At 45.1% G+C, this 22442-nt stretch overlaps 1 protein-coding gene across 1 annotated transcript; it reads right to left on the bottom strand.

Moving 5' to 3' along the window:
- Positions 1–8047: 8047 nt before the first annotated feature.
- FTCDNL1 (formiminotransferase cyclodeaminase N-terminal like) lies at positions 8048–21142 on the bottom strand. The gene is made up of 5 exons (XM_033169306.1): positions 20883–21142; positions 19506–19639; positions 16760–16847; positions 12757–12948; positions 8048–9050 (listed from the first exon to the last, which is right to left on the bottom strand). The coding sequence occupies exons 2-5, from the start codon at positions 19629–19631 to the stop codon at positions 8611–8613; spliced, it is 846 nt and encodes a 281-aa protein (XP_033025197.1). The 5' UTR covers positions 19632–19639; positions 20883–21142; the 3' UTR covers positions 8048–8610.
- Positions 21143–22442: the final 1300 nt, after the last annotated feature.

Below are 22442 nucleotides of genomic sequence, written 5' to 3' on the forward strand. Positions count from 1 at the left end.
TAAGGAAAAGCAGGACATTCTGGGAGCAAATCAGAAACTGGGACAGCTTCTCTAAATCAGGGACGTCTCTGGAAAATAGGGATACTTGGAGGGTCTGCTATCCTCTGGGTAACCTACCGAAAAGTTCTTCACTTTGAGGGAGGAAGGAGAGTCTGCAGCGGCAGGTGAGGAATTTCTAAGGGAGAGTTGGCTTTGGGGCTTTGCTCAGTTACAGGTGTCTTTGCAAAGCAATTTGCACCCAAATAACTTGATGTCTTTGTAGAGCAATTTGAACAGCCTTCCAAATTGCTTTGCAAAGACACCCAGTTATTGGCCTATTGGGAACAATCATAGCTCTAAGCCTGAGACATGTTTGGCCCGAACATCTCCAAATCATGATTTCAAACCCCATGCTCTCCCATATCTGCTGCACTGCTTTTAACCAAAGACACTGGCCAATTAGTCAGAGTTGTGTTGCCTTCTCATTAGTCAGATAATTGGCCCCAGATTTCTACGATCGCTACGTACAATTAAATATATTTTAAGCAGCATTAATCACTAATCTCCTTGCACATGTTTCGGATTTTGCAAAACGATCAAATGAAAACTCTCGCAACTGATTCTGTTCCAGGAAAGGATTCCTCCCCGCTATCAGCTCCAGAATCCCACCATTTGTTGACCCCCCTCCCAGGAAAAAAAAAAAGCCTGGGAAAACAGACCGGCCTTGCAAACATACACATGTTGCATATAAGTAAGTTCATCACGTAAGTCACTGAAACAGCTTAAAATGCCGTTTTAAAGTCCTTTAAAAAAAAAAAAAAAAGTCATCGCCATGGTACTGCTAATTGGCTTTCAGGTCGTATTTCATACACATACGTCATCATGGAGTTACTTTTATTTATTTATTACCCAAGCAGAGCGTTATCCTGGGATGGACTCTTTTAAGAATAATGGCTTGGAGTTCCATTGAACTGTTGGGATTCCTCTCCCCTCCCCTCCCCTCCCCACCCCACCCCCATTTTGAATGGCTGACAAACTCCCCATCCCTTCCCCAAGACCAAATCACAAAATGCCTTTTGAAACCGAGGGGAGTTTTATAAGCAAATCTGCCATGCGGTCATCATCCGTTTGCCATGTGCTGTTCAAGAAAAACAAGTCTAAGGCTCCCTTGGGCTTGTGCGGTACCAGTTGCGCTGCTCTCTGGATCAAGGCCCATGGCGATAAATCAGCATTTCTGGATAGCTGAGGTTCGCTCTTCTATTGGGTGAAAATTAGGAACATAGGGAGCTGCTTCAGTCAATCCATCTAGCTCAGCTTTGTTTACACTGACAGGCAGCATCCTGTTCTCATAGTGTCCGGTGATGCCAGTGAGAAGTCCACAGGCAGGACCTGAATGCATGCTCCCTTCCCTCTCCTGCAACACCTGGGATAGCTCAGCCAGTAGAGCATTTTAACATTTAAAAAAACTTCCCTATACAGGATTGCCTTCAAATGGCTCGGGGGTCGATGAGCTGCTGGCTGGCTGCACACCCAGGATTTTTTTTTTAAAAAAAAAATCTCTCACGAGATGGTGATGCCCAAACCTAGCAAAAATCTGGGACATGTACTACAGCAGACAGAACAAATGTAGTAGTTCCTATTTACTACTGTAATGTGTAACTGAAATGATCATGAATCCTTCTTCCATCCCCCTTCTCCAGTTCCCTTCCCTATGCGAAAGTTTAGCTTGTAAGCTCCTTGGGGCAGGGAACTGTCCCCTTACACAATTTAAACTGGTATGCACGCTGACGGCACAACGATATTAACACCAGCTTAAATCTAACAATTTACTTCTGTTATTGTTTTTTAATAAATGTTTTTAAATTAAATTTTACATACGGAATTTCCATTTAAACATTTCAATCACCTTTACATTTAGGATTCTCAGAATCCCTTGACTTCCCTCCGCCCTTCTCAGGTTTCCATTGTCCATCTCTTTTTATTCAACTCATCCTTCCACCCCCCATTTGTTCTATCTATTATTAACTTTTCCATTATATTTTATCTTTCACAAGTATTATTCTAATCCTGCCAAAGTTTTTAACTGTTTACAATGTTCTCTTAAGTAACCTATACAATTTTCCCCATTCTCTCCTAAACTTCTTGTCGTCGTGGTCTCTGATTCTCCCGGTCAATTTACTTCTATTTGTCTGTTTACTAAATCTTTGCAGATGTATGCAAAAGACAGAAGCATACTCTCCTTCTCGCACGGACCAACCTTATCTCCAACTTTCCCCTTTTGTATTCAGTCGGCGACTCTCAGGACAAGTCTTTGTAAAGGAATGACCTCCGATTCTGGCTTTGAATCATGTACTGACACACATGCCTTCCTCTGCCAGCAGTGACCCAGTCATAATGCTCAATGGGCAATTTTCGGTCACACTTTTAGCCTAATTAATTGGCCCTGGGCCATGGGTTAGTGCCAAGATGACATCAATGGTGAATCCAGCGACCCACACGAGTCCCAGCCTCATTTGCGTTCCCTGCTTGTGTGAAATCCTTTTATAACCAATGCTAGCCACCTTTCCGCTGGAAATAATCAATCTAGAGGTATTTATTGCACTTTGGAGCCTTTGGTGTGTCTATCCTTTATAAAGGAGCCCTGAACCCGTTAGGAGAGCTCATGTCTTAATGATGCCCCAACCAGGGCAAACCCTCTGTTGCCCCTGTACCATTTCCGAGACAAAACAAAAGACCCTACTTTGAAACGTCCACAAAAAAAGTTAACCACCAGAACCACAGCAATAGCCAAAGAAGCAAAATTTAAAAAAAATCCTTCCAGTAGCACCTTAGAGACCAACTAAGTTTGTTCTTGGTATGAGCTTTCGTGTGCATGCACACTTGGGCTTGCCGATCGGAAGGTTGGCGGTTCAAATCCCCATGACTGGGAGAGCTCCCGTTGCTCTGTCCCTGCTCCTGCCAACCTAGCAGTTTGAAAGCACACCAGTGCAAGTAGATAAATAGGTACCGCTGTGGCGGGAAGGTAAACGGCATTTCCGTGCGCTCTGGTTTCCGTCCGGTGTTCAGTTGCGCCAGAAGCGGTTTAGACATGCTGGCCACATGAACTGGAAAGCTGTCTGTGGACAAACGCGAGCTCCCTCGGCCTGAAAGTGAGATGAGCGCCGCACCCATAGTCGCCTTTGGCTGGACTTAACTGTCCAGGGGTCCTTTACCTTTTACCTATATGCAACATTAATAGAAGTACAGACTTTCCTTCATTGAAACATTTTCAGGATGAAAACATTCCAATGCAGAAACAGCAATATTTAAATAAAAGAATTGTTGCATAAGGGCTGGGGGCTGAATCTGAGCAGGTTGTGTTAGGAAAAGCCAGCAAGTGAGTTCAAAGGCCAAAAGTGCCTGGGATAGCTCAGTTTGTAGAGCGATGAGACTCTTAATCTCAGGGTCATGGGTTCGAGCCCCATTTAGGCAAAAAAAAAAAATCCTGCATTGCAGGGGGTTGGACTAGATGACCCTCGAGGTCCCTTCAAACTCAACGATTCTATGATAAGTGAGATTTGAACCAGGATTTTTCCTGGGTGTTCATTCGTGCCACCACACAATGAGGCATCTTAACATTCGAGCAGCCCAATTATAGTCCATAAGACATACACAGAAACTCGCTTCTTCCTTTTTTAAAAATCTATTTTTATTAAAGATTTTCTTGATTTACAAAAGTATGTGCAATGTCTCTCACTCGTATTTTTTCCCTGTAATATTTTTACAAATCAGTTTCATTTGTTTTGGGTTTTTTAAGGCTTATTTACTTTATTTTAAATGTATTTTTTATTAAAGATTTCTTGATTTACAAAGTATGTGCAATGTCCCTCTCTCGTATTTTTTCCATGTATCATTTTTACAAATCAGTTTCATTTGTTGAGACATTAGGAAGAAAAGGGGGGAAAGAGGTGGACGGGGGAAAGATGGGTGGGGGTGGGGTGGGGTGACGATGTTTCTATTTTACTTAATATATGTAGGGTTTGGTGTCAGCATTGCTTGTGCAGGTTCTCTGCTGTTCGCTTGTGTTCCTTTGGTGGTGAGAGAGGTTGGGGTTGGCCAAGGGTGTGGTTGTTCATTTGTGGTTGGCTGTGGTGGTCTTTGTTTTCTTGTGTGAGTGGGGTGGGTGGGTGTTTTGGATCAGGGTAGCCAAATTGATTTGTATGCGGTTGGTAGATTTTTGTCATTGTCATGTTAAAGGAGAAATCTGAGGGCTCCCTTGGACAAAATTAAGGACACCAGCCCAGTGCTGTCAAGTATCCCGTTTTCCCTGGGAGTCTCCCTTATTTCAAGCAGTTTCCCGCTGCTCTCCCTTATTTTTTATTTCCCTCAAATTCCCTGTTTTTCATGGAAGCAGCTCCTCCCCTGCTGGCCAGGGACTGGGTGGGAAGACCTCACCTACTTGGAGAGAAAAGCCTCAGCCCTCAAAGCAAGTGGGAGCCGTTTCCCGTGCTTACAGGGGGGTGTATTCCTCCCCCTGCACCAGCCCCTGTCCGTTGCCGCCGAGCCCCTCAGCCGGCCAATAGGGTTAGCTGGCGGGCGGGGCCTGGCTGCCTTTGAGCAGCTGCTGCTTCCTGTCCTGTTTTGATGGGATCAGACAAGAAGACGATGGGGCTCCATCGCGCGGAGCACATGGCTGCCCTCCTCTTTGCTGGCTGCCCTCCTCTTTGCTCCGCTCCGAGCCCGAGGCCGCTTGGAGTTTACATTGCTGCTCCGCCCACTTTTGCTTCTGGCTCCACCCACCACTGACATGTGACTGTCCCCAGGATAGGTGAGACTGCTGATCCCTTATTTTCAAATCCGAAACTTGACAGCTATGCACCAGCCAGGAATACCAGAGCAAAACAGCAGCCAGTAGGCTTGGTCTTTATTGAAGACTGTTGCAACAGGACTCCCACCTGCCACCAGGTGGAACAAGATGGAGCCCCCAACCAAGAGAGACCCCAACTTTTATTAGTTCCTAATCCCCTAGTTACACCCCTAAAACTACATCACCACCACTACATCACAAATACATCATAAAAAGGGAGGGTTCAAGGTGGAAACCTGAGTGTGTCCTGCTTCCTCTTCTCACCCCTCCCAGACACACATTCCAGAAAACAAAGAGATGTTCACAATTTCCTGCCCTTCCAGAGAGGGTTTGATCACTGTCCTTTGTTTCAGTTCCTGTTGAATCCATTCCCAAAAGGTGCCTCTTTGTAAGTGAACTGATCCACACTCTAGGAGACCATGGCTTCCCCACACTCCAAGTCTCCCTCCCCTGATAGTCCTCCCTCCATGGTGAGAAACAAAGGCCGAATTTATAGGAATTTATAACAGAAACAGAAGAAGGCTGATCGCCGAAGAATTGATGCTTTTGAATTATGGTGCTGGAGGAGACTCTTGAGAGTCCCATGGACTGCAAGAAGATCAAACCTATCCATTCTCAAAGAAATCAGCCCTGAGTGCTCACTAGAAGGACAGATCCTGAAGTTGAGGCTCCAGTACTTTGGCCACCTCATGAGAAGAAAAGACTCCCTGGAAAAGACCCTGATGTTGGGAAAGATGGAGGGCACAAGGAGAAGGGGACGACAGAGGATGAGATGGTTGGACAGTGTTCTCGAAGCTACTAACATGAGTTTGGCCAAACTGCGAGAGGCAGTGAAGGATAGGCGTGCCTGGCGTGCTCTGGTCCATGGGGTCACGAAGAGTCGGACACGACTGAACGACTGAACAACAACAACATAACAGAAACATCACAGAGAAAGAAATACTTTCACTCAAGTGTTTGTGTGTGAGTGTAGTGCCTGTGGAACTGGGTGGTTCGGGGAAATTCCTGTAACAGTCCAGTCATGAACGGCAGCCACTACCCGACACCAAGACTGGAAACTGCAAAAATAACATTTGCATGTCAATAGCTCATCCTTGAGCACGTGCACTATAAAACTCTCCTTGCTGAGCAGTTCCCCCCTTAGCCGCTGGATGGCAAAACAAGAGGATAGCAAAATAGCAAAAGCTGTCATTTTTAAAGGGAGGATTTGCAATTGCTGCCCTCTGGTGGGCATGATGCAAAACCGAAAGTGACGAGAACAGGCAATCGCTTCCACGTTTAGCCTTGTTATCCTCCCGGAATGCGTCAAACGCCTCTGAGTCACCACCACCACATCTTGCAGTAATAGTCAATTATGCACACGTCAGGTAGGTAATCTGTGGAGTTTGCCGGTTCACATTACAGCCACTGCCTTAAACAGCTTCTGAAATGCAAAGGCAAATCTTCTATTATTGGATGATGGGTAGCTCTAAAGGAAAGCACCCTAGAGAGGGCATCATGGAAGAGTGAGCCATTCCCCCCAATAATTGCAGCAGGGATTCTTACTTGCTCTTGGGTTTTATTGCTGTCAACGCAACAGTATCTCCAGGGAGATTCTTTCTTTCTTTTTATTCACAAAATAGTTTATTTATACACTGTTTAACAACGATATACATACAATAAATGTTACAACTGCAAGACATAATAAAAACTTTACCAAAAAGAAACCATTAGCAGTTATTGTCATCATTTTGTTTGGTTATTGTTCCATTCCTTTCTGAATTATTACATGAAGCTCTATATTAATTTGAATGATGTTAACCGAACATATCATATCTTCAATCCATACATAAACAAAAAAAGGAAAAAAGGAAAACAAGCAAATACCCTCACCGCCCACCCTCACCCAAAAATAACCTAAAAAAGGAAAAGAAATTAAGAAATTAAGAATGAAAAACAGTATCAACCAAAAATCTCAACCCTTTCGACTTCCTGTCAGACCCAAACGTAAAACTCACTCTTACTTATGAGTGTGTATCAACATGTCTCCATATCTTTATATAACTCTTTGTTTCACTACCATATCGACCAGTACCCAAATTTCACTTCAACCCCTTATTTTCCATCTCCAAGACTTTTGAAAAGCTGGCATGGCTATCCGTCTCTTAGTGTACTTTTCAACATATATTTTGTATCTAGCCCAATTATCTTGAAATTTCTGCTTTGATCCCCCTCTTAAACTATTAGTTATCTGGGCCATTTCGGCAAACTCTTGCAGCTTGCTTTGCCATTCTATTATTGTAGGTGGCTCTTGTTCTTTCCACCTCTTTGCGATTAAAATTCGAGCAACCGCCGAGGATGGGAGATGTGGTACAATGAAATGTGGAGGGCATCAAGTTGGCCACCATGTTTGCCGCTCCTATGCAGCCTCTTTGGTACGGATGAGGCACAAGAAGAAAGGGAGGAGAGAAGCTCTAGGACAGGGGCCGGCAACCTAAGGCCCATGGGCTACAAGTGGCCCACGGGGGTCGTTTCACCGGTCCATGACGGAGCTGCCTGCTTGGCAAGTCCCCGCGCACTGCGCTAAACCGGCGCAGTGCAGTGCGGGGACTCACTTCCGCAGTGCCGAAAATTGCGTCTGCGCAGACACAGACGCTAGAAATCGCGGGCGCACACGCTCACACACGCGTGCGATCCGGCTCACGGAGGGATCTCCGCTGGAATGAACCGGCCCAGGCGAGGTAAACCTTGCCAACCCTTGCTCTAGGACACGGGTGAGGGAACTGATGCCCTATGGCCAGTTCCAATATGCAAAGCCTTCCCATCTGGCCCACTGAGGTTACTCTCTGGAGTCCATCCCTTTGCCACCCATTGCTCCTGGAGAACCAGGAACTTGCGATTGTGCTGGAAAGTAGCCACTAGCTAGGTTTGGGGGCAACTTTCCAAAGTATATACTTAAGTGTTTTTTCTGCTTCTCCTAGTCTCTCGGAGGTCATACGCCTTGGAACACCAGTCGCTGGAAGTCACAAATGAGGACTGTTGCATTCAAAACAAAATAGAAAATTATTTCCAGTAGCACCTTAGAGACCAACTGAGTTTGTTCTTGGTATGAGCTTTCGTGTGCATGCACACGAAAGCTCATACCAAGAACAAACTCAGTTGGTCTCTAAGGTGCTACTGGAAATAATTTTCTATTTTGTTTCGACTATGGCAGACCAACACGGCTACCCACCTGTAACTGTTGCATTCAAGTCCTGCTTACAGACTTCCCATAGGCATCTGGTTGGCCACTGTGAAAAAAGGATGAACTTCTGGTCTAATCCAGGATGTCCTAATTCTGAGCAAAGTGTTAGTTGGATACACTCCACATAAATGCACATATAACGGTCTTCTACTTTGCCAGGATACATTAGTCTCCTGGCCCCCAAAGGTTGCCTTGGAATTAGCAAGGAGAAGAATTTTAAACAGTGATGGCAGGTTTCTGGAAGTTTCATACCAGCGGTGGGCAGCACCAGAGGTAAAACTGGGCACAGCAATTACTGTAGTGTAATTTTTTTTTTTACCTTTGTACAGTAGGCTAATTTCCACACAATCTGCCACAACCCTTTCCATCCTCCCTACAGGCAAGCTAGAGCCAGGGTCAGAGTTCAATGATGCGCTCCAGCCAGGCAAAAACATTTGAGGATCACTGAGTGGGGCAACAGTCTGTCTGGGGAGAGGGCATGAAGAGAGCCTTGGAGAGTCACATGACACTCCAGGGTCTGAGGTTCTCCACCCCGATTTAAAACCAGCAAACAGCAAAGCTATCACATGAAAACGCCGCCCCGCACCCTCCAGAATTCACGGACACCGCTTGTCAATGCGTAGGCAGCGCACCGTGCGCATTCCTCCGGCGTAAACCCAACCAGCGCGGTCCCAACAGTGCTTACTCCGCGGTCTCTAGCCGCCTTCTGAATGGAAGCTTCTATCAGCCAAGGCGACACGTAGTGATACGTTCTCCCGAGAATGCTGTAGGAAACATATCCCGATTGGCCGGCCGCGGCCCACCTGGTGTCATGGCCCTCAAAGCTTTCCACATTGCACGCTATTTCGATTTGCCCGTTGTGTGGGAAAGCCATCGACTGCACGCCCTCCAGGCCTCCGGCACTACTGCCCCGGACGGAGCCTGCGATTGCCTTGGCCGTAGCCAAGTCTCGCGTGTCGACCGTCACGTTGCAATTCATCACGTAAGGGCTGGCCCCGACCCCTGAAACGATCAGAAAATGGCACAATATTGAGTATGATGCATGGACAAAATTGTGGAATGAGAGTTTGAAATTTACTGCATGTGTAACCCTGAAAGAAAATGTGTATAAGATGATGTATAGATGGTATTTGACTCCAGTTAAATTGTCAAAAATGTATAGGATGCATGATAAATTGTGTTGGAAGTGTAGACAAGAGGAAGGCGATTTTTATCATATGTGCTGGACATGTGACAAGGTTAAGGTATTTTGGGAATCGATATACAATTACTACAATCGATATACTAAAGAAGATGTTTAAATATACCTTCCACAAAAAGCCTGAGGCTTTTTTGCTGGGCTTGATGGGAGAAGAAATAGCTAAGAAGGACCAAAGATTGTTCATGTATGCGACAACTGCTGCAAGGATACTTCTTGCCCAAAAGTGGAAAATACAGGAGTTACCAACGATTGATGAGTGGCAGACGAAGATGGTGGAATATGCTGAACTTGCAAAACTGACCGGCAGGGTCAGAAACCAGGATGATTCAAGGTTTCAAAGAGATTGGAGTAAATTTGTGGATTATTTAAGATTGAACCGAGGAAGTTTGAAAACACTAGTAGGATTGGAATAAACCTTTGACAAAGTTCAATAGATTGAAGTGGTAAAAACTGCACGATAAGATTGGACTACAAAACCTGCTGACGAGAGGGAGGGGAGTCGTAGCTCAGCAGAGCATAGATTTAAGTATGTATGTTTGTAGATGTTTTATTTGATGTAATTTGATTTAATTGGAAAACAAACAAACAAAAAAATTTTAAAAAAAGAAACAATCAGAAAATGACCCATCGGTGCGAGTCGAAATTAATGGTTGCTAGGTTGGTTTGGCTTCTGCATCTACTCTTCAGATACGGTCGAGTAGTTGCTAAGCCTCGGAAAAGGACTTTGGCTAATCCTTCACTTGTACACCAGGCAATATAACCTATTCAGTATTCTTTATCAAGAGAGAGAATTGTACCTTGGTTCTCGAACAGAATGCGTTCCGGGAGCCCATTCGACTCCAGAACCGTTCAAAAACCAAGACACGGCTTCTGATTGGCTGCAGGAGCATCCTGCAGCCAATCGGAAGAAGCAGAAGCCGCGCCGGATGTTTGGCTTCCAAAAATCGTTCGAAAACCGAAACACTCACTTCTGGCTTTCGATCATTCAGGAGCCGAACAGTACGAGTTCCAAGGCGTTCGGCAACCAAAATACGACTGTAATTGGATCCAGCAGACCCAAAGAGAGTCCAAAGCAGGCCTGGTGAGTTTTATGGCCTGGAGAGACTAATAAAGGTCTGGAGGAGTGCATATGCCCCCCCAGGCCCACAGTTCCCAAGCTTTTACATAGATGCTCTGGAAGGGCACCTCAGGAGAAGGGGAGTTGTAGAGCAAAGTCTGTTTCTCACACTCAGTACTGAGCTACCTCGGTGCAAATAGAAGCCAGCCAGTGGTGAATCTAGTAAATAAATCAAAGGTAATGCACTCAAGACCTATTCCCCAGTGAAAAGCAGTTTTATATCTGCCTCTTCATAAGCAAGGTGAAAGAAGGAAGGGGAGAAACTCCACCGGGGATAAATCATCATTGCAAATTCTTCATCGTGGAAAAAAGAGTGTGAAAGTTTAATATTTCTTCGAGGTCTTTTCCTTTCCTCCTTGGAGTTCTGACTCATTGTCTTTGTAGTTTATGAGCCAGAGCCTGGATAGAAACAAAGATCTTTACAGCAAAAAAGAAAAGAAAGAAAACAAACCCTCAAGGCCAAATTGTTGAGGTAGAGGGGAAAATAAAAACAAATGCACTAATTAACATCTGGTGTGTGTTCCTTTCTCACAAACGCAAATGCAGTATGTGTGTGACAGCACTGGCAATAATAAATGGTTTAAGGATTCTTGTGGCAGAATGACGTCTGAAGAAACAGGATTTTTTTTAAAAAAAAATGGATTATTCAATAAAAGTACATAAGGAGCTTTGTTTTATGCAGAGCGTTTTTTAAGTACCGGTAGGTTAATTCTAAGTGGGTCAATAGGAGAATAATTACTGTTATTCTCTTTTATCCACCCCCGCCCCCATTCTGTATTAAATATTTAACCAGTTCTCTTCAATGGATTGCAGCAATGCCTCATCAGTCCTCCTTTCAAAACATTTGAGATAGTTTACTGGGCACAATCCAGGGTAAGATACAAGCCCCATTGATATTGTGGGGCTTAAAGATAAAATAAAAGAAATCAATGGCACCCAAATGCTTGATAGTACATGCTCAAGAATGGCTATAATTGACTGCTATTGACCACATGATGACCAATTGTAAACTCACATGGAAACTCAGAAGTCAGGTGATTTGACGCCCTATTATTGCTGACAATTAAAGTTGTGCAAATTATTTAAACGGGCAATTTGACTACTGGCAACGCAGCAGAGCCCAAAAGAGACTTCTTTAGCCACTCCAGGAATTCTGGGATTTTGGTAGTTGTTATCCCTGTTTGGTAATGCCCTTCCAGGTCTCACATCTTTATACAGGGTCTTAAGGTACACAACACTTGAAATGCATCTTATAAGACAGGGTTGGGGAAACTGTGGCCCTGCAAATGCTGTTGGATTCCAGTTCCCATCAGCCCATGGTTATTGATGATGGGAGCTGGAGTCCAACAACATCTCTAGGGTTCCAGTTACAGGTGGGTAGCCGTGTTGGTCTGCCATAGTCGAGACAAAATAGAAAATTCTTTCCAGTAGCACCTTAGAGACCAACTGAGTTTGTTCTTGGTATGAGCTTTCGTGTGCATGCACACTTCTTCAGATACACTGAAACAGAAGTCACCAGATCCTTAAATATAGTGGGGGAGTGGGGAGGGGTATTACTCAGAAGGGTGGTATACCCCTCACTATATTTAAGGGTCTGGTGACTTCTGTTTCAGTGTATCTGAAGAAGTGTGCATGCACACGAAAGCTCATACCAAGAACAAACTCAGTTGGTCTCTAAGGTGCTACTGGAAAGAATTTTCTATTTTGTCTCAACATCTCTAGGGGTCACAGTTCCTCCACCCCCGTTATAAGAGACAATCGTTTATTGGTTTCTTTTTCAAAAAATAGCCTACGTGGGGAAGCCAAAACCTTCGTAGACTTCAAGGAGGTTCTGGAGTTACCTGAAGGGATACAACACAAAATAATGCTTACACTGGAATAGATTAATTGATTTGTTACAGCCTACATCCAATTAAGAGGGGAAAGCTGCCAGCTGCCTCGAGGTCTTCTGCTCTTAAACAACTCAACGCATTTCCTGTTTCTTCTTGGTGCTCTCTCTCCCTCAACACCCCCACAAGCAGTCCTCTCCCCAGTCCTTTTGGATGACGCTTTATTCCCCATCCCCATCCCAAAAGCCAAAGACTTCAGCCCTACAAGAGTAATTGGCTTGGGAATAAGTTCCAATGAACTCTGTGAAGCTCCAAGTAAGCAAAGAGCAGGCAGCAAGCTTATGAAACTTTAATCCCCTATTAGTCTTCCCTCTCTCAATTTTTGGTATACTCATCTGTCTCTTATCGGCATTCTCTCCCATTCTCAATATTTATATGTAAGCTCCTTGGGGCACAGACCACTGGGGAGTGGGCTAAACTCCTCTGTGAAGTCCTAGACACATTGATTGCCTTGTACCCATGACAAAAACAGTAAGAATGAACATCGCCATCATTTCATACCTGTTAAACCATGTCTTAAGGTAGGCGACAGTCCTACATCGGGGATAACAGTGGCTGCATTGAAAGCTCTACGGTTAAACCATCCCAGCTGTTTTCTTCTTTGAACCAGACTTTGCTTCTCTGGGAGATGAGCTTGCCCAAAAAGAAATATGCTGCATCCAGGAACACGGCAGACCAGGGTCTCTGCTATATCTGAGGGAAGGGAGGAACAGAAGGGAAGTACTGTATATTCTGGTGTATAAGACTACTTTTTAATCAAGGAAAATCTTCTCAAAAGTTGGGGGTCGTCTTATACGCCGGATGGAGAATCTGCGGTCTAGTATATCTCAAACTCTGAATTTTAACTGGAAAAGTTGGGGGTCGTCTTATATGCCCAGTCGTCTTATACGCCGGAAAATACGGTACAACAGCTAGAACAGGGGTGGCAACCTTTGGGGGCCAGTGAGTACTCTGGAATTTTGAAGGAGTGATGTGGGTGCAATCACAAAATGGCTGCCGTGGGAAGCACCTCTCCTCTGTTCAGAATGGAAGATACAGGTAGGTAGCCGTGTTGGTCTGCCGTAGTCAAAACAAAATAAAAAAAATCCTTCCAGTAGCACCGTAGAGACCAACTAAGTTTGTTATTTGTATGAGCTTTCGTGTGCATGCACACGTCTTCAGATACACTGAAACAGAAGTCACCAGACCCTTATATATAGTGAGAGGACGGGGAGATGTATTAGTCAGAAGGGTGGTGGGAATTGGTGATAGGTGTGGTAAACCAGTTGACGACTGTTAATGACTGCAATTAGTCTTACAGGAAAAAGCAAGGGATGAGATAGCCAAAAATAGCTTTATCATGTATAATGACATATCCAATGTCATTATACATGATAAAGCTATTTTTGGCTATCTCATCCCTTGCTTTTTCCTGTAAGACTTTTCAGACCAGGTCTCTCCATGGTTTTCAGTCTATTTCTGATAAATGGACATAAATCTGACATCAGGAATCACAAGACAGAGAAACTAGTAGGAGAACACTTCTATCTCCCAGGATATTCTATACAAGATCTCAAAGTAGCTGTCATATTACAAAAGAATTTCAGAAATAGACTGGAAAGAGAAGTTGCGGGTGGCTCTGTGGGTTAAACCACAGAGCCCAGGGCTTGCCGATCAGAAGGTCGGCAGTTCGAATCCCCGCGACGGGGTGAGCTCCTGTTGCTCAGTCCCTACTCCTGCCAACCTAGCAATTCAAAAGCATGTCAAAGTGTGAGTAGATAAATAGGAAGCTAAACGGTGTTTCTGTCTGCTGCTCTGGTTCGTCATAAGTGGCTTAGTCATGCTGGCCACATGACCCGGAAGCTGTACGCCGGCTCCCTCGGCCAGTAAAGCAAGATGAGCGGCGCAACCCGACAGTCGTCCATGACTGGACCTAACAGTCAGGGGTCCCTTTACTTTTACCTTTAACCAAACTTAAAACCATGGAGAGACCCGGTCTGAATAGAGACATTGGATTCTTATCTGCTGCCTTTGTTACATTTGATGCATGCTAAGAACATTTCTAATCAGGGCCATCTTAAGGAGATCGGCCGCCCTGGTGCGGCTATCCCTCCGGCGCCCCCACCATGCCGCCTCTCCGCCGCCTCCCTCCCGCGCTTGCCGCCCCTTGGGAGGGGGGTGGGCGAGCGGGGGATGAGGGGCGTGGCGCTGGAGCGGTGCGGGGCTCTGCGCGCCCTTCCAGCGCTTCCGGGACGGGAGGTGAGGGCGGCCGGCTCGCGCTCCCGCGCTGCGCTGGGCAGCCGGATGGCGCGGCGCAGCTGGGCAGATCGCGCTCCGCGAGCAGCCGGAGGGTGCGGTGCGGCCGGCCGGCTTGCGCTCCTGTGCTCTGCAGGGCAGCCAGAGGGCGTGGCGTGGCCGGCCAGCTCCCTTGCTCCACCGGGCAGTCGGAGGGCGCTGCCGGCAGGCGCTGCCAGCGGGGCTGGAGGGCGGAGGCGCCCTCCAGGCCATTGCGCCCTGGTGCGCCGCGCCACCAGCCCCAATGGATGAGACGGGCCTGTTTCTAATGTACCCAGGCACATGCTAGTAATTAATGCAGAGCTTTTAGTAGAATTGGCTGGTTTTACGGTGATGGCTGTATTTTAACACATTGTTTATACACACACACACACACACACATTTGTACTGCTGTGAATCTCCCTGGTGTTTCTTGTGAAGAGTGGGATATTAATGTGTTAAACAAACGCACAAGGAGGCAACAGATCTGAGAAAGTGTGAATATGTGAGAAAGGTGGCAATTGGTTATCCCAAATGCTGTGCTGTCATTCCAGTTGTAAATTGTACAACTATGCTTTGGAGTATACATTAAACAGCTGCACTAAACGGTTTAGAGTGGGGTTAGGCACTTGTTATTAGACTCCAATTCGCATCATCACTGACGATGGCTCATGCTGGCAGGAGTTGGCGGGAGTTTGGATCCCAAGAACATGTGCCACCTCGTCCTACCCCTAATTTAGAGAGATGCCTCTGCTTTGACAGAGGAACAATCCAACATCCATCAGTGAGTACATTAAGGATCCTTGGGTCAGATCTTGTGCAGCCAAGATGGTGCCCTCCAGTTGTTGCTAGACTACAACTCTCATCATCCCTGACCAAAGGTCATGCTGGCTGGGGATGATGGGAGTTGGAGGAGTCCAACCAACCACATACTGAGGTCACTACATTGACTACCCCGCCTGTGCTGGATGTTCAGGTTCTGCTTACTTCGAGCCACTGTTCCGCACTCTTCCACATCGACACCCGACAACGGGTAAATGGGCACCAGGTCTACTGCGCCAAGGCAAGGATGGATTCCAGCATGTGCCGCCATATCTATCGATGCAAAAGCCTCCACGCAGGCGGCAACGACAGACCTGCCTAACAAAACACAAAGAGAGCGAGAGGAATTTCATCAAACCCATTACTAACTAAATCTGAAAAGGAAAACTAAATCTTAGCCACTCTTGCCCCAAATGTGTTTTAATTAAAAACATTCACACACAAAGAAAGAGCATAGACAACCCCCCCCCCCCCCGCTTGCGACAGTTTCTAGTGACAGTGATAAGGTAACCCCTCTTTCTCATTTACACAAAGCACTAATTTTGGGAGAAATGTGAAGGTCTTACGACTCTTACAAATCTACCCACCTTGAAGCAGGGTTCTTATTATATGCAACAAGCACACTTTAAAAAAAAACATACTAACAAAATAGCCCACTTGGTATCTTGGAGGCTTTGCTATTGAATCACAATCTACAAAGGTGTGTTTTTTTTAGTGAAGTACTGAACACAACCGTGTTCAGTACTTCACTAAAACATCCTCCTGCTAACTTTGTCTTACAAGACTGCTTTTGATTCACTTTGTAAGCATCCCTAGAGAATGTCCTTAGCAGAAAAGATAAAAAAGAGTATTTTATTCTGCTCCTCCTCCATCACACAGCCTGAATTCAAAAGTAAGCTTTGCTGCAGTCCAGACACAAATTACCTGGGAATAAGTTCCCATTGAATTCAATAGAATTTAATTCTGAGTAGACATGGTTAGGAGTCTACTCAGGCTCTTGTAAACCAGTGTTGAAGGAAAAAATCTACACAACACATCCCTCTCAAATCTAGCTGAATGTTATCTGTTTTCAAAAACTGTTGAGAGGGCTTCCAGACAAGAGCTTCTTGTCACAAACCATCAGTCACAACCATCCACCAAGGGAATTAAAATGTCACCTTTTTTTTTTAAATATGTGCCTTTGTGTTGGTACTTGTTATTTATATAATTTTTCAGCTGAGGGGTTTTTTTTAAGTCCTCATTTATCAAGGAAGCTAAACACCAGAGCATGTTTTTTGAGAGAAGCAATGCTTTTTAAAACGTAATGTTTTACTCTCAGGTAAACATGTAAAAAACTGCAAACTTTGCATTCAAAAACACAACATTCAAAGGCCAATAATAATAATAATGTGAGTTGGGATATTTTAATACATATTTTTTAAAAACTTACCCAGTCTGTCAACTGGAGCTGCAATAGTTATGACGGACCTGTTATAGTCATAGTCAGAAAATATATTAAGCACAGTTGCTGGGAGAGGCTCCTGGCCTACGGGGAGGAAAAAAAATGTAACAATTCTCGTGCTTCAGACAACAAATAAAGGATTCCAATTTAGCTTAAGGACATGCTATGTTTTCAAGAGGTACATTGTGATCCTAAATGCATTGATTGCAAAATAAGTCCTTCCAAGCTAAATGGAGCATACATCGGTGCAAGCATGATAGATTAGAAAAATATTGAACAGTTTTGCTCAATGCAATGTGTGGCCTTAAAGATACTGCTCCCCATCAGCTACAGTCAGTATGGCCAGAGATGATGGGAATTGTAGTATAGCAACACCTGGAGGGCAACAGGTTCCCTACCCCTGTCTGAGAGAGTACAGATAGGCAACACAATCCAAGGCTTGTCATTATGAAAACTATACCGGCTGAAATTCCCAATTCTTGGCAACTTCATTAACAAGTGAGGGCTGGTCCTCTTCTGCATCTGTTTGCCCTAAGTTTGTTCACACAATGAACTTCAGGCTTAGCCTGAAAGTGATGCCAGGAGAAAAAACTCTTACAAGTAGGCAAACAAAAAAACGCCACCCCGAAGTTTTAGAATGTGTTAGCCAGTGATTAACAGATCAATGGGTTTCTTTTGTGCAACCACAGCTCATGCAAACGATATCCAAAAACTTCACAAAGGCTGCCATTTGGTAGGACTTCAGAAATGCATGGCTGACCAAACCATAGCTATCATAAAAACCAGAGGGCTGGAAGGGACTCAAGAGTGTCGATTAGTCTCAGCTCCTGCCCTGAGGCAGGGCTTTCTATACATATTTCACCCCCCCAACATACGACTTCAGAGCTTCATGAGCATCAACGTCAATGTTTGGGCGGGTGGGTGAGAACAGAAAGCCCAAGCTTGAAAGCTCAACTAATGTTTTCTAATCAAAGCTTCATTTGTGCCAGGGCTTAGATGCACCATCCGTTTCCAGGACCACGGCTAATATTGGAATACGTACAAGTCAAGTGCCTCTGAGAATGTGCAGAGTGCAATTTTCTTGCCAAATCAACAACCTTGAAGTAGCAGGTAATGGGAAAGACAGAGACGCTGGGGAGTCACTGACAGCCAGAGCAGATAATGCTGGACTAAACAGACAGATAAGTCTGACATGGTATAAGGAAAGTTTTTAAAATTATTTTAATCTCCCCCAGTTAAACAACCCATCAATGGGGGAAAATAATAATAATAAACACACTTGCTTTGATCATAATCATAGAATTGTAGAGTTGGAAGGGACCATGAGGTTCATCTAGTCCAACCCCCTGCAATGCAGAAATGTGTAGTTGTCCCATACAAGGATCGAACCTGCAACCTTGGCATTATCAGCAGCATGCTCTAAGCAGCTGGGCTGTGCTTCTGGTACAATGGAGAAAGAGGCTTTGGCATGACCTACTTATTCACTCCAGCTAACTGGTGTCTGCCATTTTCTATCAATACACTGTTTTGGATCTATCCTAAGTGTTTGTTGTTGTTGTTCAGTCGTGTCCGACTCTTCGTGACCCCATGGACCAGAGCACGCCAGGCACCCCTATCCTCCACTGCCTCCCGCAGTTTGGCCAAACTCATGTTAGTAGCTACGAGAACACTGTCCAACCATCTCATCCTCTGTCGTCCCCTTCTCCTTGTGCCCTCCACCTTTCCCAACATCAGGGTCTTTTCCAGGGAGTCTTCTCTTCTCATGAGGTGGCCAAAGTATTATCCTAAGTACTTTTGGCATTCAAGTATGACTGCATGGAGGGGCTCCCATGAAAGGACAGGATAGCCACCCCTCCTGGCCACACCCAATCAGCATCAGTCTGAAGGGAATCCTGCTCACATCCACACATAAGGCTCCCTCCACCATCAGGTTTTACATCCCAGGGCAAGCTGTCCCAGCCTGAGCCTTCCAGAGAAGAAGACAGTTCAGAATTACAACAGGGGTTTGAGGGAGGTCACAGCTCAGAGGCAGATGAAGGGGAAAGCTGGGAAATAATGGAGGAGGAGGAGGAGGAAGAAGAAGAGAAAGCACGGGAAGGGGACTGGTGGACACAATGTCTTTAGAAAGCATTCCAGACACCACCCCTCTCCCAGAATCCAGCAAGCCTTGAAAGTAGGGAGAGCAAAGGGCTGAGACGGCCCTCAGCACCACGGGAAGATGATGACAATGACGAATGAGGAAGTGGGGGAGAAAAGGAGGGTGGAGAGTCTCTCAGGAAAACGCCATTATCCTAAGAGGCTGTGTTCCAAGCCTTTCTCTGTAAATATTGAACAAAAAGCAGATGGTAAGAACTTTTCCTTGTCTTGTACGTTCCTTGCAACTGGCCATGGGAGCTTCTTACTACCTATATACACTCTCTGCACTGGTCCCCTTCAAACAAACACTGGTCGCGCATCAGACAGAGGCCTACGCGCATGAAGATGGATACGTGCATAGGGCTCCCTCCACAGGCAATACCGAGGGCAGGGCTAGCCGGGTGCGTTCCAGAGGGCTCCTCCACACCACTACGTATAGGAAAGGCCTTATCCCTTGTCTCAACCAATTGGACAAACTTATTCCGCACATGCTTAAGTTCCAAAGAGGATGTCAGTGGAATTCTAAGCAAACGTGCCTAGAACTGGGTTTTAAATGTTTTAATTTCGGCTGGACCAGGTATATTTGGAGTAGATCGACATTATTCTTACCGTTATCCTCACAAACCGCAGCTCTTGCTACTTTCTCAACAACGTCCTTTCTTCTTCCTTCTGAAATGTTTAGCAGACAAGCAGCCAGACGCAAGCCAGTTCTGCCAGAAGTCATTTTCGCTCCTGTAATAAAAGGATACTCCTTAATTCCAACGGAACAGGCAAGGTACCGGTAGCATTGCCCAATGGTGGTGTCAATGTGTTCCTTCTCTCTCAACAGGAGGAAACCGCTTCCAGTCACTTCACGATATCCCTCAGCACAGGACAAAATTCCTACACGAAAGCATTTGTTTCCATGCCGACATTCACACGAATCTTGTGTATGCAAATATTAGCATATAACAGGCATAGGCAAACTCGGCCATCTAGATGTTTTGGGACTACAACTCCCATCATCCCTGACCACTGGTCCTGTTAGCTAGAGATGATGGGAGTTGTAGTCCCAAAACATCTGGAGGGCCGAAGTTTGCCTATGCCTGGCATATAACAATCCTATGTGGCAGTGTTTCCCAGCCTTGGGTCTCTGGCTGTTTTTGGACTACAACTCCCATCATCCCTACCTACCAAGCCCAGTGGTCAGGGATGGTGGGAATGGTAGTCCAGAAACAGCTGGAGACCAAAGGTTGGGAAAACACTGCTTTGTGGCTTTAAATCAGTCTCTCTGTGCATTGGGAAGCTATAATTGGACGCCCCTTCTGGGGAGTGCATATACAGACATGCACATGTGTAAGTGACACTGTCATAAATTACGATCTGCACCATGAAGCCCATCCTGACCAAGTGCAGGTGGTGTTATGAAACTCTCCACATTGCTATAGATTAAATGCCAAATTTAGGTTGCAATCTAGATGCTTCCAGATGATTGTTTAAAAATGGGATTGGTGCCTCTTATGGATGCTTTTTGCAGCACCCACATGACACCACTGACATCAAAATGACAGCCTGTCCCCCCCTCCCCCACACACACACATTTAACACAGATTCGCTCTTTCTGGTGGAAATCAAATAATTGTTTTCTCTTTTTTGATACCAATTACCCTTTTATCTCTTATATCCCCATACTGTATAAGGGAGTAAGCTCCACTGAACAAAGTGCGCCTTGCTTTTTGAGTAGACATGTATAGGATTGCACCGATTGCACTGTTTTCGGTTTTAAAACATATTTTGCTCGAAATGAATTCAGTATAAGGAAGAAAACAATGAGACTTTTGTTTCAGTACTTCTATCTTATTCGATCGTGGCATGCATGATCGGGTAAAATTATACAGCAAACCCAAACTGTGGTGGTGGGGGGGGGGGAAGGCTGCCGGACGAATCCCCAAAATTAAGACAGAGCTGTATCTAGACTAACTGGTGGTCTACTTACAATGTAGGAAACAAGCCTGGTCCGCTAGCAGAGCAGGTTCAGGGTATTTTGCTATTGTCCAATACTAGTATCTCTGGTTTGCAGCATCCGACCAGACAGCAACTGCGCCAAATCTGTAAAGCGCGGAGGCAAAACAACATAAGACTTCCAACAACAACAGAAACTTTTCTCTTTTTCCTTTCTGTGACTGTCCCTCCCAGACTGCAAACGCCACGTGAGTTTTTGAAGGTTAGTGCTTTGCTGGGAGCCTCTTCCGGGAAACGGGTGTGTGACTATTTTCACACTGCTGTTGGTGCGGGAGGAGTGCGGAATTTGTCGCGTGCGCTCCACCTCCCCTCGCTCCTCCCGGGAAATGCATCGCTCCGTGGATTAATCTCGCGCTGAGATTTGAAACGCTCTGCAGATTCCTCTGCAAGAAAAGGCTGGTTACAAGAAAGAGCTCGGAGATGCCAGCTTTGTTCCTCTTCCTCTGCAAAGTCTGCTTTCGCGCAATCTTGTGTTTGTTTGTTTTTATATTGGATGGGCACTGACGAGATAGCATCGCCTTCCTTACCAAGGGTGTAGCGGAGGGGCGAGAGCAGCTGCCGCCCCCCAAAATATAGTAAACAAATAAAAAATAAAAGTAGAAATTGTAGAGAGATTTTGACAGATTGTTCCGAGCACTTGGGGTCAAAAGAAAATAATTTAAAGCATTTCATCCCAAATCTGCTAGACACAGCCAGACAAAGGATGGTGACACACACACACACACACACTCCATAAATCCTGGCTATGCCCATGCAAGGGAACGTCGTAAATCCCAAAGCAATGGCAACATTTGCTTGCTAAGGTGAGGTCCAGATTACTGCACTTTCGAGCAAGCGACAGACTAGGTTCTCTCTTACAACCCTGCATATTTCATTTTGACATTTAAGGTACATCTTGACTTTGCTACAAGGAGCGCACGGTGGCATAAATGACATGGTTCTGCTCCCCCCATTTGCTTTCACAACAACCCTGTGAGGTGATAGAGTGCTTAACCCAAGGTCACATGCTTTGATCTCAGCTCCATCTACCTCTCTTGCAGAAAATTCTCCCTATATTTTTAAATTGTTAGCCTGTGGGCAAGGGCTTTATTGTTTGTATTGATCTATAAGGTGGTCTGGGGACCTTTTGGGGCTGAAAAGTGGAGTGACAAGAACAATTATTAATTGAAACAAAAATTTCGTGAGATAATTTAAGGACAACTAGAAAATATGAGAGTCACACAGAGACAGCTGTTGGGGGGGGGGGACCCTCCGAGTAAAAAACTTAAATGATAAAACTTTACAGTTGTGCTGCCTAATCAGTTTCTTAATAAATGTCAAAAGAAAGAGTTTGCTGGTACAGTACTGTATATATACTATCACTGAAAACATTATGGTTAAATATAATAATCAGATGGTAAAATATAGGATATAGTAAATTTATTATTCAAGCTAGAATGTGCAGCACCATCTTGTGGTGATCAGAGTTCATTTTATACTTAGAAGTAAATAGAATATTAGCTAGGTAACAAAAGTATATTTCACATTAAAAAGT

The sequence above is a fragment of the Lacerta agilis genome, chromosome 1 (assembly GCF_009819535.1).
Source record: "Lacerta agilis isolate rLacAgi1 chromosome 1, rLacAgi1.pri, whole genome shotgun sequence".
Classification (NCBI taxonomy): domain Eukaryota; kingdom Metazoa; phylum Chordata; class Lepidosauria; order Squamata; family Lacertidae; genus Lacerta; species Lacerta agilis.